Below are 17,628 nucleotides of genomic sequence, written 5' to 3' on the forward strand. Positions count from 1 at the left end.
TCCAGCATCTGCAGACCTCACTTTCTCCTGTGATGGAGTACTCCCCACTTGCTCCAACAACACTTAAGAAGCTCAACACCATCCAGGACAAAGCAGCCCCTGTTTGATTGGCACCGCGCACACAGACATCCACTCCCTCCGCCACCGACGCTCAGTCGCAGCAGGGCGTACCATCTAGACGAGGCACTGCAGGAGTTCACCAAGGCTCCTTGGGCAGCACCTTCCAGACCCATGACCATCTCGAAGGACAAGGGCAGCAGATACATGGGAACACCACCCTGCTGCAAGTTCCTGTCAGCTTCTCGTCATCCTGATTGAAACCACATTAGCCGTTTGGAAACGAGGGACGGGCAGGAGATGTTTTGGGCATAGCCACCTTGGTGGACGTACTGTGAAAGAATTTTAAAAAGCGGTGCTTTGATCCCAGAAAGCGGTGAACCACTCAACCAGTCTGAACCTCAGCGCAAACTCCTTCACCCGATAACATGACCACATCAGAGGTCACCATCAGGTCGGTGAGGGACACTTTAGAACAGGCAGTTATTAAAAGGAGTCTCACCCTCAGAGCTCTCTTCATTTTGGGTCACATAGGTCCACCGACTGAATAATACCCTCACACACACATTAACTTCACCCCGCTCCCTCGGGAAATGCGCCTCAGTAATACTGTCCGAAACAATTCCCACCACCACCGTCAAAAACGTTCAGAGGTACCCTCCAGAGGTAGCCTGCTCCAGATATGCCTGTCCAACGATATCTCAAGAAGTACCCTGCAGAAATTTCCTCAGAAATACCCTCCAGCGATACCAGAAGAAATAAGAAGTAAGGCCATTCGGCCCATCGAGTCCACTCCACCATTCAATCATGGCTGATGGGCATTTCAATGTCACTTACCCATGCTCACCTAAAATACCCTCAGAAATGTCCTCCAGAAATACCCTCTTGAAATACCCTGAAAGATACTCTCCAGAACTAGCCCCAGAGATACCTCTGAAAATACCCGTAGTTATGTTCCAAAAATGCCCTCGTAGATGCCCTCAGAAACACCCCAGCAGTGCCCTTGGAAATATCTTCCAGAAATACCCCAAGAGCCACTCTTCAGCCACTCTTCACTCTACTGCCAGAAATATTCTCTAGAAATTGCCCCAGATGTAAATCCCAGAAACACCCTGCAGAAACTCTCCTCAGAAACTCTCCTCAGAAACTCTCCTCAGAAAGTGTATATCAAGACACACCCCTTTAGAAGTTCACACAGCAGTGACCCTTAGAAATTACCCCTCCCCACCCTCAATAATTTCCCCAGTCACATACCCACAGTAAGACCCCTGGAATATCCCCACTAATGCCCCCACTCTTCACCTTTACTGAAAGGGCAGGGTGACAATAAGCCTGTCACAATGAACCCCTGAACTATTCCTCTTGAAGGCCACTCCAACTTCCGACAAATGGCGTTTGTTTTGATGAGTGATTTTTCACGTCCCAGCACCCAGTTGGAGAGTGAGCTGATTAAACTGAAAACCTCTGAACAGTAAAAAGATGTCAGCTGGCTAGACCAAACAGATGCTGGTGCCAGTAGTAATGACTTGGACTTGGCTGACTGCTCAGAATTAGCAGGCATTTCTAAGTACATGGAATTTCACCCTTCAGCTCCAGAGGTGGGGAAATACAAAGAGAAAGGTTTAAATCTTTATTACCATACGGGCCAGAGGTCTTGGAGAGCAGCATCGAAAATAGCGCTGCAAGTTTGTAGTGTGTTTCAACGATAATCCGGTTGTCTTTTAAAAGGATAACGGTGTTGTTTATCTTATCACCTGGATGGCTTCATCAGGCGAGATGAGCATTGCTTTTTCGCTGCCGGGTCAGTAATCCAGAGGTTTAAGATAATAATCTGGAGATTTCCCAGTTCAAACCCCACTTTCGAGAATTTGTATTCAGTTTTTAAAGGATCTGAAAGGAAGAGGGGTTGTGTTTCCTTAAACAATACAGCAGGTACCGCTCATCCCCTTTGAGGCTGGAGCTCAGAATCCAGTCTGCTTCTCCAGTGGCCGTAAAGTAGTCCTCTGTTTGTGACGTTATACATTTTGATTGGAACAATAGAGGTGCAAAGGAACTTGGGCGTCTTAGTTCAGGATTCTCTTCACGTGCAAGTTCAGCTGGCAGTTAGGAAGGCAAATGCAGTGTTAGCATTCATTTCAAGAGGGCTAGAAGACGAGAACTGAGATGTACTACTGACTCTGTATAAGGCTCTGCTCAGACCGCATTTGGAATGTCCTGAGCAGTTTTGGGACCGTGAGGGAGGGGGCCAGAGGCAGTTTACAAGAACGATCCCAGGGGACGAAGGGCTTGTCATATGAGGGGTGGTTGAGGACTCTGGGCCTGTTCTCGATGGAGTTTAGAAGGACGGGGTGGGGTCTGAGTCAAACTTACAGAATACTGAGAGGCCTGGAGAGAGTGGACGTGGTGAAGATGTTTCCACCAGGGGGAGGGACTCAGACCCAAGGGCACAGTCTCAGAGGGAAGCAACAACTCGTTAGAACTGAGGTGAGGAGAAGTGTCTTCAGCCAGAGGGTGGTTAACCTGAGGAACGCCTTGCCGCAGAAGGCCTCGGAGGTCAAGTCATTGGGTGTCTTTGGGACAGAGATTGGTAGGTTCTTGATTGGTAAGAGGATCAAGGGTTATGGGGAGAAGGCTGTTGCAAACCACATCAGCCATGATCGAATGACGGAGCAGACTTGATGGGACGAATGGCCTAATTCTGAACCTACATCTGATGGTCTCCCTCATGATCTTCGGTGCTGGAAGTTTGAACCAAAGCTTTCTGGCCTCTGTCCTGTCGAGTCCCGTTTACGTTTTACCTGCTTCAGTCAGGTCACCTTAAAATCTATTAATTTCTCGGGGATTGGTGCCAGAGGTTATTGGTTGTTCAGGCAGCATCAAGATGAGCACTTTTGCAGTCAGAATTTTATTCCAATTTGCACACCACAAGCTTCAAGCACCCTGATGACCCTTACCCCATCCACACCCAATTTCTACCCATTTAACCCTTGATTAACATCTCAAGTTCCATTGGATCTCAGGCAGCCCCCACCAGACCCTACTAGATAATCAAGGTTAGGCCATAGTTTACTCAACCTTCAATTCCAGCCGGGAATTATACCTGAACCAACATCACTGAAACAAACTAGCTTGCCCTTGTCTCGTTGCCACTGGTTACAGCAGCTTGTTGTGGACAAGATGGCTGCTCCATTCCCTGGGAACCGGCATTGAGAGTGCGTCATTGACGGCCAATTGCCTTGGGAGGGTGGAAAGGGTGACAGAAACGTCTCTGAGGAAGGAGACGTGCTCTATCCCCTCTTCCTCCCCACTCCTGGTCTGCTGCAGACTGGCCTCTCCAAGGCAGCATTGCATCATTAACGGGACAGCGAAGGCCTGAGTGGGGCGGGGGGCAGGGAGCCCTTCCAAGAAACGGAGCGATGGATGGTTTTTGTTTACTTCTGGAAGCGACTGCTGCGAGAGAAGGGGGTTGGGGAGGCTGGCAAACCTTCAGGAAGACGGGACCGTTTTGGCTGTTGTTCTTGTTACCATGGCGATTGTGTTCCATGTAGAGAACAGCAGCAGAGAAAAGTCAGTTGAGAGCCTCAAGGCCGGCTGAGCTCTGGGAGCCATTTTGACCCGGTCACACACACAGCCCTCAAATGGAGGTCGGGCACCGGGCTTTCTGTGTCACAGGAGCACGCCTGAGAGTGAGTCGGGCGGTGCTTTTGTATTTGAGGCCTGCTTAGTCTGTTTATCTGAGGAGGGATGACCTGGCCATGGAGGGAGTGCAGCGAAGGTTGATTCCAGACTATGAAGAGAGACCTGATCAGTTAGGATTATATTCACGGAGGTGTTCAGAAGGATGAGGGGGGGCAGTCTCATTAAAACAAACCTGTAAAATCCTATCAGGATTAACGCATGAAGGATGGTCCCGAAGACTGGGGAAGTCCAGAGCCAGAGGGTCACGTTCTAAGGATTACGGGGTAAGTTACATAGAATCCCTACAGTGTGGAAGCAGGCTATTCGGCCCATCGTGTCCGCCCTGTGACCCTCTGGAGAGCAGCCCACGAACACCCACCCCCCTTACACTGCCTTCTTCCTGTAACCCTGTATTTCCCACGGCCAGTCCACGCTAACCTGCGCATCGTTGGACTGTGGGAGGAGACCCACGCAGACACGGGGTGAACGTGCAAACTCCACGCAGGCAGTTGCTGGAGGGTAGAATCGAATGCAGGTCCCTGGCGCCGACCACTGAGCCACTGTGCCCGCCCAGGGCGAAGGACTGAGATGAAGAGAAACATCTTCACCCAGAGAGTGATGAGAATTGTCTGTCACAGAAAGCGGTTAAGGCCAAAACATTAACCTCGGCCACGCAGATTTGAAATGGGCTGAGAGAAAGGGAAAAGTAATTGCGTTTTGGTAATTCAAGCAAGGGCAGGACTTGTACAATTACTGACAGTGTAATTGTACACTGGGTAGTGTTGTAGAACAGAGATACCTAAGGGTTCAGGGACATAATTCTTTGAAATTTGTGTCACAAATCAACAGGTTAGGAAGGCGTCTAGCATGTTTACCTTCATTGCTCCATTTGAGTAGATTAGATTAGATTCCCTACAGCGTGGAAACAGGCCCTTCGGCCCAACAAGTCCACACCGACCCTCCGAAGAGCAACCCACCCAGACCCATTGCCCTACATTTACCCCTTCACCTAACACAACGGACAATTTAGCATGGCCAATTCACCGAACCTGCACATCTTTGGACTGTGGGAGGAAACCGGAGCCACCCGGAGGAAACCCACGCAGACACGGGGAGAACGTGCAAACTCCACACAGTCAGTTGCCTGAGGCGGGAATTGAACCCGGGTCTCTGGCGCTGTGAGGCAGCAGTGCTAACCACTGTGTCACCATGAGTCGGGACATCACATTGACGTTGTACATGACATTAGTGAGGCCTCTTCTAGGGGTACTGCGTATATCATGTTATAAACTGATGAGGGTGGGTGAGTTTAAACTTAGGAGGCACAATTAAGATGAGAGGAGAAAGATTTAAAAAGGACATGAGGGGCAATATTTTTACACAGACGATGGTTTGTGTGTGGAATGAACTGCCAGAGAAAGTGGTGGATAAAGGTTCAGTTACAACATTTAAAAGGCATTTGGTTAATTACATGAATAGGAGAGGTTTGGAGGGGCAATGGGCCAAGGTGGGGCTAGTTTAGTTTGGTCGGTGTGGACGGGTTGGACTGAAGGGTCTGTTTCCATGCTGTATGACTCTATGGGAAGTGATTTTCCCTCCCGGTAAAGCCTTCGAAACAGAAACACCCACGGTTATAAGGCTGTCTGATTGGCAGAATCGCCCGGGGGGTGTCTGCTGATGTCATGGCACAGCAGCAGTTCACTCCCCTGTCTCTGAGGAATGGGCCTATCAGGAAGTCACTGTTGGGATGAAAGAGGAAGAGGACAGGAAGCACTGGTGGATATCGTGTGCACTGAACTGGCCAGAAGTAAGCCTGACGTTAACATTGTAAACTCGATATGCTGTAATTACCCCCTCCCATTGGCAGCTGAGTTTGTGCAAAAGTGGACATTCGATTTGGCAATTGAAAGATCAAAGACTGTTGCTGAATCCCCTCACGATCCACGTCCTGGTTATGCAATTGACCAGAACCTGACCTGGACCTGGCGCATAAACCCATTAGTTACAAGCGCAGCTCAGAGTTTAGCAATACTGCAGCAAGTAACTCATGTTCTGAGTTCGCAAACTCTGTTCATCGTCAACAAGGCGTAAGTCAGGAGTGTGAGGGAATGCGCCCCGCTCGCCCAGAATGGGGGTAGCTCCACATCATCCAGGACAAAGCAACCTGCAACAGTTTCTTCACTCCCTGTACCACAGTGTGCACTCCCTCTGCTACAGTGTGCGCTACAGCAACTCATCAATTAACTGATTGCAGAGTCAAAGGGGTATAGCACAGGAGGAGACTGTTCAGCCCATTGTAGCCTGCACTGGCTCTTCATACGAGCTAAATGTCTTTCTGCCAATTTCCCGCTCTGTCCACTGCCCCTTTCTGACATTTTCTGTGGAGAGCTGATTGGGCTGATAATATTTGATAAGATTCCCCATGGTAGACTCATTCAGAAAGTCAGGAAGTATGGGATACAGGGAGATTTGGCTGTCTGGATTCAGAATTGGTTGGCTGACAGAAGGCAGAGAGTGATTGTCGATAGAAAGTATTCTGCCTGGAGGTGGGGTCCCGCAGGGCTCTGTTCTTGGGCCTCTGCTCATTGTAGTTTTTATAAATGACTTGGACGAAGAGGGTGAGGGCTGGGTTAGTAAATTTGCCGATAACACAGAGGTTGGAGGTGTTGTCGATAGTATCGAGGACTACTGCAGGCTGCAGTGCAACATAGACAGGATGCAGAGCTGGGCTGAGAAATGGCAGATGGAGTTCAACCTGGATAAACGCAAAGTGATGCATTTTGGAAGGTCGAACTTGAATGCTGAATGTAGGATTAAAGACAGAATTCTTGACAGTGTGGAGGAACAGAGGGATCTTGGTGTTCAAGTACATAGATCCCTCAAAGTTGCCACCCAAGTGGATAGGGTTGTTAAGAAAGCATATGGTGTTTTGGCTTTCATTAACAGGGGGATCAAGTTTAAGAGCCGTGAGGTTTTGCTACAGCTCTACAAGTCCCTGGTGAGACCACACTTGGAATATTGTGTCCAGTTCTGGTCGCCTTACTATAGGAAAAATACAGAGGTTTTGGAGAGGGTGCAAAGAAGGGTGTTTCCGTGCTGTACATCTCTATGACTCTATATCAGTTTAGTTCATTTCTGATCAGAAACCAGGCCTTACCAGGATGCTGCCTGGACTGGAGGACTTGCCTTACGAAGAAAGGTTGAATAAGCTCGGACTTTTCTCTCTGGAGAGAAGGGGGAAGAGAGGAGACCTGATCGAGGTGTACAACGTAACGAGAGGAATAGATAGAGTCAATAGCCAGAGACTCTTCCCCAGGGCAGGATTGATGGGTACGAGGGGTCATAGTTTTAAGATATATGGGGAAATGTATAAAGGAGATGTCAGAGGTAGGTTCTTTATGCATAGAGTTGTGAATGCATGGAAAGCATTGCCAGCGGTGGTGGTGGGAGCAGAGTCATTGGGGACATTTAAGTAACTGCTGGACAGGCACGTGGATAGCAGTGAATTGAGGAGTGTGTAGGTTAAATTATTATATTTTACATTAGGATTAAACCTCGGCACAACATCGTAGGCCAGAGGGCCCGTTCTGTGCTGTACTTTTCTATAGACCATTTCTAGCCCTTTAGCAATCCAAGCAACAGACATTAATTCTGTTTCATGTCTGAATTGACCCTAATGTTTAGTAATAGATTCTTGTAAATCACCTTATCATATGCCATGTATAAATTATCTAATGCATTTTATCCATACAGTCAGTTATTTCTTCAAAAAATTTCATTAGATTTGTTAGACATAATTCCTTTAAGAAATATGCACTGATCTTGATTATCCAAGTGCTGCCTTGTAGTTGTTCAATTGATCCTATGGTTCTTTCTTGAATAGTAATGTTATATAGACAATGCTCCAGTTTACTGGCAAAATCAATATATCTGATGGTGGAGTAGTGATAATGTTACTGGACTAATAATCCAGAACTAAAGTTTTTCTTAAAAATGATGGCTTTAAGTCCATGTGCTGTAGATAGACTCTTAATGCCCTTATGGAGTAAGTTCCAGGATTTTGCCCCCTGACAATGAAGGAAGAGTAATATGTTTCCAAGTCAGGATGGTAAGTGGCTGAGAAGGGAACTTGCAGGTCCTGTTGCGCCTATGTATCTGCTGCCCTTGTCCTTCTAGATGGTGGTGGTCACGGGTTTGGAAGGAACTGTGTAGGATCTTTGAATTTCTGCACTGCCTCTTTTAGATAATAGACACAACTGCTTCTGAGCATCTGTGGTGGAGAGAGTTAATGCTTGTGGCTACAGTGTCAATCAAGCAGGTTACTTTATCCTGGATGATGTCAAATTTCTTAACTGAGCCTGTCCTCTGAGCAAATTTCACTCCGAGCAGTCTTGGATGGTGAAGGCTTGTGCCACACAGGGAAGGGAGCCGGATGGTGACAGAATGGAGGAAGGAGTCTCATAGCGCTGTGCCAGACAACACCAAACCTACTCTGTAACAAACACTACATCGGACAGACAGGCAGAAAGCTAGCCACCAGGATACACAAACACCAACTAGCCACCAAAAGACATGACCCACTATCACCACTATCCTTACACACAGATGAAGGACGACTGGGACAACACACCCACCCTGGGACAGCCGAAACAGAGACACGCACGGGAATTCCTAGAGGCCTGGCATTCCAACCGGAACTCCATCAACAAACACATTGATTTGGAGCCCAATTACCAACCTCTGAGGAAAAGAACCGGAAATGATATCACCCCCTTTAACAGACCAAGACGCATCCAGGTATCCCCCGCTCTCTGAAAGTAGAGCGTTCCTGTGAAATCTTTCACAAACTGAAATAGCGTAAAGCGAAGAAGCGTTCATTTATATGGGACGGATGTTTTGTAAAAGCGAAAATCATCTACGGATTTCTTTCAGTTAGTGAATACAGGTACTAATGTAGGTCTTTCTTAAAAGCCAAGTGGCATAAAGTGAGCGGGGGATACCTGTAAATAGAAAGTGAGACCGAACCCCAGCGCTTCACCGGAGGCTCACTGGTGATGTCACCGAGCACGGTGACGAAACGTCTGAGAACAAACCCACCAGCTCAGCGAGCGAGCCCTCAACCTGAACCTCAACCCGAGGTACAAACCATCTCTAAAACGGCAAGCCTCTGTGACCTACCTGTACACCAGCGTTTCATCCACCGAGGAGTTGTACTGGATCTGGTACATCCACACCCGGCGCGGAGAGGCGGCGCTTGGCCAACGCACCAGAGCGCCTGTGTCGGTCACGTCCAGCACGGCGACGATCTCCTCGTCCGCCTGGCCCTCCTGCACCTCCCCCTCCTCCTCGCCCTCCCCCTGCTGCTCGTCTGGGCGTCGCCGGGGCGGCCTGTTGGAGGTGGTGATGTCCGAGGAGCCGGGCCGGCGGTGGGGGGCCCGGGCCGAGCCGTTGCCGCCGTGGGGCAGGGGGATGATCTTGAGGTCGGCCAGGGCGCTGGACTCGCCGGCGGCGTTGGTGGCGAAGCAGGCGTAGGTGCCGTCGTCGGCCGCGGTGGTGACCAGGATGTCCAGGGTGCCGTTGCGGTAGGAGGTCACCCGGGACGAGTTGACGACGATCTTGTCGCCCGGCGACACCCAGTGGATGGCGGGCTCCGGGTCGCCCACCGCCCGGCACTTCAGGGTGGCCCGCTGACCCTCGAGCACCCAGACCCGGTGGGTGTGGCGGGTGATGAGCGGCGGCTCACAGACAAACTCCTCCTCTGGCACCGACCAGAAGTAGCGGCCGGCCAGGGGGGGCGGGGCTGCGCATGTCTCCAGGTCGTTCTGACGCGCCAGGCGCCGCAGCCAGAGCAGCTCGCAGTTGCAGTGCAAGGGGTTACCGCCAAAACTGAGGGCCACGGGCGAGAACGGGGAAGGCCCGAGGGGCGCGGCGCCGGCCTGGGAGCGGGCGAAGAGCGGGTCTGGCGGCAGCGTCCGCAGCCGGTTGGACGTCATGTCGAGCCGCGCCAGCTTGCCCAGCTCGCCGAAGGTGCCCGCCACCACGTGCTCGATGAGGTTGTGGTCCAGGTTGAGGGTGTGCAGGTTGACCATGGCGCGGACCGCCCGCCAGGGCACCCGCTGCAGGTTGTTGAAGGACAGGTCCAGGTCCTCCAGGGTGAACAGGAAGTCATCGAAGGCGGCGGCGCCGATGGTGACCAGCTGGTTGTTGTTGACGATGAGGTGCTGCAGGTTGACCAAGCCGCTCAGGTTGTGGTCCCGCAGCGCGGTGAGCCGGTTGCCGTCCAGGTGCAGCGAGCGCAGGCTCTCCAAGTCTGCGAAGGCAAAGGCCTGGATGGAGCTGATGGTGTTGCGGGACAGGGTGAGGTCCACCAGGCCGGACATGTTGACAAAGTCCTGCTGCCCCACCGCCCGGATGAAGTTGTCGGCCAGCCGCAGCTCCACCGTGCGCCGGTCGATGTTCCCCGGCACGAAGAGCAGCCCCTTGTTGGCGCACAGCGTGCTGAGTGACTCCGACAGGTTCTGACACACGCAGTGAAAGGGGCAAGCCTCAGCCTGTGCTGTCAAGGCCCCGACCAGCAGGCAGCCCAGGAGGAGCCTCTGCATCGTTGATCCGTCAGGGAGACCTGCGGGCAAGAACCGCACGGGATTAGCTCGGTGCACAACCCATCCATCAGACCCAGGGCCAGAATGAGGCCATTCAGCCCATCCAGTCAGCTCCACTACTCAATGACATCCTGACTGATCTGATCATCTCAAGGTCCATTTTCTAGCGTTTACCCCCAATCCTTGATTGTCTTCATATCTATCTTCCTGCATTTTACTCCCCCAGCATCCTAAAATCCATTTTCCTGCCATTTCACCCCCAAACACTTGATTCCGTGATCATCCTTAAGTCCATTTTCCTGCCTTTTCCCCCAACCCTTGCTTCCCCCTGCTAAACCAGGAATGGATATCTCGGAACGAGTCATGGTGGACGTGACAGTACAATGAAAATGCTTCTTGACCACTCAGGCCCTTTCGGGAAAGATTTCTGTTGTCTTTGATTCGCCTGACCTGCATGTGACTCCAAGGATGGCTCAGTGGTTAGCGCTGCTGCCTCACAGCGCCAGGGACTCGGGTTCGATCGGGCGACTGTCTGTGTGGGGTCTGCACACACTCCCCGTGTCTGCGTGGGGTTCCCTCCAGGTGCTCCAGTTTCCTTCCACAATCCAAAGATGTGCAGGTTAGGGTGGATTGGCCGTGCTAAGTAGCCCGCAGTGTTCAGGGATGTGCAGGTTAGGTGCATTAGTTACAGGGGAATGGGTCAGTGTGGATTTGTTGGGCCGAAGGGCCTGTTTCCACACTATAGGGATTCTATGGTCTCGATCAATGAGGGCTGATTCTTAACTTCGTCGTTGCAAGTTGCTCATTGCCAATTAAGTGGCTTGCCACCTCTTTCTTCAGGGTGAATATTTGGTGCTGGCCTTGTCAGCTCATCCCGTGATGTGTCAGAAGCCTGAGAGCACTTTTCTGAAAAAAAAGATTAATCTAACCAACGTTCCGACTCATCTGAAATCTCTTCACGTCCGTGTCAGAGTAGAGAGTGACTGCTTCACCAAGAGTTAATCCGGGCATAATTCACTACAAAATGGCTGACAAAGTGACCTAGATGTAGCTTAGGTTGGGGATGGGGGGGGGGAAGAAGTGATGTGGTGGATGCGGTTTACCCGGACTATCGGACTCCCTTTGAAAGAATGGTGCGCAGGAGAAGGGCTGGGGGTGGGGAGGGGTCGGTGAGATGGCAAAGCGGAGTCAATTTGACTAAAAGCTGGTCAGAAGAACAGAAACAGTAATCAAGGGTGTCAGAAGGATTTTGTACAGCGATCGGAAGTGAGCCATGCTGACCCTTGGCAGCAGAAAACTAAATAGGACTGGGTAGCGCGCGAGCGTGGGCGGGCGCCAAGCGAAACTGCCGAAATATGTTGTGAAACAGCCTCACAAGGAGCTGCACTGAGAGACCACTTAAATGGAGAGGGTAAAAGCTCCTGTTTGGCACTGAGATCCCCAACCGTGGCCACTTCAGTACTGTTCAGATGTATCGTTGTGCCTTGCAAATGTTTGCGCATTAATTAAGGATGGTCTTAAGTTTATATTTCAGGATTGTATTTGCAGCAAGAAGGAGTCCAGTGATTTACTCCACTGCTGTATATCTGGTTAAAGATGGGATCGGGAAGCGGGGGTGTGGTGGCTGGGGGCCGGGGATGGACGTGAAATGTACCTGCTACTTCTGCCCAACCTGAGTCAAACTGGCCTATCCTGAGGATCACTGGCACAGTTGCTTCTCCGGAGTAATTGTTCTTCAGGCCACTTGATCAGTGTCAGTTTTAAAATCGGAGGTTGGGAATTCTTTGTTTACGAAGGTGCTCAAATGGAATGACGGGCCAATTTCTGTTTGTGGAGTAGAGTCATAGAATTACCGTGGTCTCGCTCGGCTCAGTGACAGAGTAGGTTCAGGGATATCAGTGACGTTGGGGCTGAATTGCCTCCTTCGGTTTCCACTGAATTGTCAGCTTACCTGAGGGAGGTTGGGGGTTAACTGTGCTCAAAGATTACCCTACACCATATCGTCCTCCAGCTCCATTTAGTCACCCCTCCCCATCCCCATCTGTCATCTCGGCCTCCTGGAAAATCCCTCAGACTCAGACGTCCCCTCAGTTGAATCTGTTTGATGTATACACACACACACCTCTCTCTCTGTCTCTGTCTCACAGACACACACCTCTCTCTCTCTGTCTCACAAACACACACACACACACATATCTCTCTCTCTCTCTGTCTCAACTCCAAAAGTGAACTTTCCAACAACAACTATTGACACTCGAAGCCTGCTTGTTAACTGCCTCCAATTCAATAACAATATCCTGATCCAAGAAACAGCCGTATTAAACTGACACCAACTTAATTCTCAAAACCCGACAGTAGTCGTCATCACCGGTGTCTATCTTCCTCTGGCCGTGGATCTCCCTGGGTTGTCTTGTTGCAGAGATGTTTTGTATGACCTTCATATGTTTCTTTGATAGAGAGCGCTAGCCTTTACTCTGACGATAGAGTCGGTCGCTGACTCTCCAAATGCTGGTTTTTATATACCCCCAGCATCGGATCGTCTCATTGGTCCCATGTTGGCGAAACAGTAAAATTCAAAACGCCATCAGGTTTTAGTATCCCGGGGCATAATCTAAAATGGTTGGTTACATTCGAATTGCTGTCCAGATCGCAACCTCAGGTATTTGTTTCACAGCCAAACGTCATATATTTCCAAGTTTCCTGTACACACTGAGATGGTTAGTCAGTCACATGACAGGTGCCCGCCAGCTCTCAGGGCGAAACAGCGTTCACTCTCTCTTAAAGGGTCTAGTACACACCTTCCCCTTCATAACAGTACTCACTCTGCCCATCGCTGTGGTGTCTGGAGTCACATGTAGGCTGGACAGGGGAAGGAAGGCAGATTAACGTCCCAAAAGGGCTTGCGTGAACCTGATGGGATTTTAACAATTGACATTAGACTCTTGATTCAGGGTTTTTTTATTGAAATCAAACTCCCCCATCACAAGGTGTGTCTGTGTGTGTGTGTGTGTCTGTATCAATCCCAGAGGGCCAGTTAACAAGGATGAATGTTATGTCTCGCCACAGCAACTTGGTAGAATTTCAATTCCGAATACGATGCTAGTCTTGGGGATGGTAACCGTGACAACCATCATTGACAATTGCGAAAGCATATCTGCTTCATGGATGCCCTTCAGTGATAGAAATCTGCCATCCTTACACAATCTGCCCTACATGCGACTCCAGACCCCCACAGCGACTCTGAACCGTCCTTCTGAAATGACGGAGCTCAGTTCAAGGGGCAATTCAGGACAGCCGGCAAGTGCTGACTTCCCCGGCAAATCCTGGGTCCCATGTGGGAATGCGGAGAACAGGGGACCCGAAAAACCGAACCCTTCGAGATAGTGACCGTCCCTGTCTATCAGAGCAAAACACTCCCCACTTCTCCAGCTTCTCCTGGCAATATTTTGATGGGAAACTCCCTGGGTTAACCCATCTCACAGTGGTGCCTCTGCTGGGGGAAGGCTGTAACTGCAGCATGACCAGTTTACTTGGCTAGCACCAATCCAAGCGTGACCATGTGGTTTCAAGTGGGCGGAGTTCACAGGAGGTGTGCAGAGTTTGTCAACGCTGAATATAGTCAACAGTGCAGTATGAATCTAGCCCAGAATTTGCAAGATATTATTTTCCCCGGGAGGGTCTTAATTTGGGGAAGTCAAGCGCTCCATGTACGAACATCTGTTTCTCTTGAAACTGGACATCTTTGTCTCTCCCTCTTAATTGCTTCTATTCCCTTTCAACGCATGTCAGTTTCTGTTGTTGGATTCGCTTCATTATTTCATGAATGAAGAGGGTTTTAAGTGGAATTCCTTTGCAGCGTTTGTCAAAATCTCTTTTAACCTTGAAATGTTCCCTCTCCAAATGAGTGCGATCCAAGCCAATTTGCATCAATTTAGCTGCTCTTTAGCCCAAACAGCTCAGGACGCCGTTCGCACGCTGAGTTTTAACTGCTCACGGGTGAGAATGTTTTCCGAATCGTCACTCGTTAAGTGCCTGTCGTCACGGGAATGGGTTGGATAACCCGTGGCACTAAAGCCCCTGAAAGGGGCAGACGCTGCGAGGCAGCTTCGCGTGGGTGAGGGCTCTACATCGAAGGGAGCCACAGTCTCGGAAAAAGGGGGTAATCCCTTTCGGACTGATGTCAGCGCTCCCAGCCACCGGGTCGCTATCACACGTGCGCCTCGGAGACGGGAAACCTCAAGAGGACAATGTCACCTTTGGAATCTTGGGAAAACTCCAGCCCAGGGGGCTGTCATTGTCCAATCACTGGGCACCTTTCACATCTTGAAATCAGTAGATTCTTGTAAACTAAAGGGGGTAGAGGGATCCACCGTGGGAGGGGAGGTGTTGGAGGTCGGACCACGGTCGCATTGAATGGTGATGGCTTTCTGGGTGCCATGTGACTTATGTCCGCGCTTGTTCCTTGGGTTGATGTAACACATCATGGCAAGGTGATGGCCTCAGGGGTAATGCCACTGGGCTAGTAAACCCCACCTAAACCATCTGCCAATGGACGTCTTCATTTCCTGGTGCTCTTTAGGGAAGATATATTCTGCCCTCCTGTCCTGGTTAGGCCAACCCCGAACCCAGCACCATTGAGCATTGAGTATAGGAGTTAGGATGTCACGTTGCAGTTGGACAGGACATTAGCCAGACCACCTTTGGAGTACTGCTTATAATTCTAGTCACCCTGCTACTGGAAGGATGTTTTTAAGAGGAGCAGAAAAAATTGACTCAGATGTTCAGTAAGGCGTTCGACAATGTTCCCCACGGGAGACTGATTAGCAAGGTTAGATCTCACAGAATACAGGGAGAACTAGCCATTTGGATACAGAACTGGCTCCAAGGTGGAAGACACAGGGTGATGGTGGAGGGTTGTTTTTCAGACTGGAGGCCTGTGACCAGTGGAATGCCACAAGGATTGGTGCTGGGTCCTCTAGTTTTCGTCATTTATGTAAATTATTTGGATGTGAGCATAAGAGGTACAGTTAGTAAGTTTGCAGATGACACCAAAATTGGAGGTGTAGTGGACAGCGAAGAGGGTTACCTCAGATTACAACAGGATCTGGACCAGATGGGCCAATGGGCTGAGAAGTGGCAGATGGAGTTTAATTCACATAAATGCGAGGTGCTGCATTTTGGGAAAGCAAATCTTAGCAGGACTTATACACTTAATGGTAAGGTCCTAGGGAGTGTTTCTGAACAAAGAGACCTTAAAGTGCAGGTTTATAGCTCCTTGAAAGTGGAGTCGCAAGTAGATAGGATAGTGAAGAAGGCGTTTGGTATGCTTTCCTTTATCGGTCAGAGTATTGAGTACAGGAGTTGGGAGGTCATGTTGCGCTGTACAGGACGTTGGTTAGGCCATTGTTGGAATATTGTGTGCAATTCTGGTCTCCTTCCTATCGGAAAGATGTTCAGAAAAGATTTGCAAAGGTGTTGCCAGGGTTGGAGGATTTGAGCTATAGGTAGACGGCTGAACAGGTTGGGGCTGTTTTCCCTGGAGCGTAAACCTTATAGAGGTTTATAAAATCATGAGGGATATGGATAGGGTAAATAAACAAGATCTTTTCCCCGGGGTGGGGGTGTCCAGAACTAGAGGGGCATAGGTTTAGGGTGAGGGGGAAAAGATTTAAAAGGGATCAAAGGGGCAACTTTTTCACACAGAGGGTGGTACGTGTATGGAATGAGCTGCCAGAGGAAGAGGGTGGTACGTGTATGGAATGAGCTGCCAGAGGAAGTGGTGGAGGCTGGTACAGTGACAACACTTAAAAGGCATCTGGATGGGTATATGAATAGGAAGGGTTTGGAGGGATATGGGCCGGGTGCTGGCAGGTGGGACTAGATTAATTTAGGAGATCTGGTTGGTATGGACGAGTTGGACTGAAGGGTCTGTTTCCATGCCGACCATGTACTTGGGCCCCTAATTGCCCTCTGGAGTGGCGTGAGCAGGTACAAGGGGCATCAAGGCATGGGCAATTCTTTGCCCATATTCTCATCAAAGGGTATGTTGTCAAGAGGCCCCAGTTTCCCCCTTATCGAACGTTAACTTGTCATTACCTCGCTAGCTGGGCTGAGATTAGATTAGATTACTTACAGTGTGGAAACAGGCCCTTCGGCCCAACAAGTCCACACCACCCCACCGAAGCGTACCCACCCAGACCCATTCCCCTACATTTATCCCTTCACCTAACACTGCGGGCAATTTAGCGTGGCCAATCCACCCTAACCTGCACATCTTTGGACTGTGGGAGGAAACCGGAGCACCCGGAGGAAACCCACGCAGACACGGGGAAGAAGGTTTACATCTGAAGCATTGACTTCTCCACCTCCTGATGCTGCCTGCCCTGCTGTGTTCTTCCAGTCTCTTGCTAATCCACTCTATCCTGCACATCTTTGGACGGTGGGAGGAAACCGGAGCACCCAGAGGAAACCCACATAGACACGGGGAGAATGTGCAAACTCCACACAGACAGTCGCCCGAGGTCCCTGGTGCTGTGAGATAGCAGTGCTAACCACTGAGCCACCATGTCACTGTGTTGGCATTTGTGGGTGTACATTATGGTTATGTCTTAACATTAGGAGTAGCTGTTGTTAACCCTGCCACTGACACTCTCCACATGAATCACCCTCTTCCATCCCCATGTTAATTTGGAGGAAAGGACTTACAATTGTTTCGCAAAACCAAGTGTTTTCTCATCTTTCCCTACTGGGAAAAGGGGACGGCACGTATTAACCAGCGCACTAATTAATAAATAAAAATGGTTACTGAGTACTGAGAACAGTCAGATTGTAGCACTGTGCAATTCTGTTGATGGTTTCAGGGTCTGGCCAGGAGATGTTCTCCTCATTTAGTTGGCAATTGAAAGGGAACCACCTGTATTGAGGAGGTTACCTTGGCCCCCAGGTAATGGTACAGTATTGAGAGTGAATGCTGAAAATGGTGTGCGCGTATATGTGAGAGAGCGAGAGAGAGCCTGTATATGTGTGTCTGAGTGAGAGTGAATGAGTGTGACTGAAAAAGTGTGTGTGTATGAGAGTGAATGTGTGTGTGAGAGTGTGGGTGAATGAGTTGTTTGTGGGAGTTTTATGTGTGAATTGATTATGTATGAGTGAGAGTGGGTTAGTATGTGTGTAAGTGAGAGCATGTGTTGTTTGTGTGAGTGCGATCGTGGGAATATGAATGAGTGTGTGAGAGAGTGAGAATGAATTGTTTGTGAGTGTGTCTGAGTGAGACTGGGTGAGTACGTTGTGT

The 17,628-nt window shown here is 49.9% G+C and overlaps 2 protein-coding genes across 6 annotated transcripts in view; one reads left to right on the forward strand and one right to left on the reverse strand.

The window, feature by feature from the left end:
* The window catches only part of LOC122543886 (pyruvate carboxylase, mitochondrial-like), a 567,831-nt gene that overhangs the window by 398,062 nt on the left and 152,141 nt on the right, over positions 1-17,628 (forward strand). The gene's annotated exons all lie outside the window — the stretch shown is intronic.
* Positions 1-17,628, reverse strand: part of LOC122543885 (leucine-rich repeat and fibronectin type-III domain-containing protein 4-like) — a 28,586-nt gene that overhangs the window by 7,016 nt on the left and 3,942 nt on the right. The window contains exon 2 of the mRNA XM_043682744.1: positions 8,914-10,357. Coding sequence (XP_043538679.1) covers positions 8,914-10,337 — 1,424 coding nt within the window. The 5' untranslated portion in view covers positions 10,338-10,357. The remainder of the gene's footprint in view (positions 1-8,913; positions 10,358-17,628) is intronic.

Source organism: Chiloscyllium plagiosum, chromosome 45 (assembly GCF_004010195.1).
Source record: "Chiloscyllium plagiosum isolate BGI_BamShark_2017 chromosome 45, ASM401019v2, whole genome shotgun sequence".
Classification (NCBI taxonomy): domain Eukaryota; kingdom Metazoa; phylum Chordata; class Chondrichthyes; order Orectolobiformes; family Hemiscylliidae; genus Chiloscyllium; species Chiloscyllium plagiosum.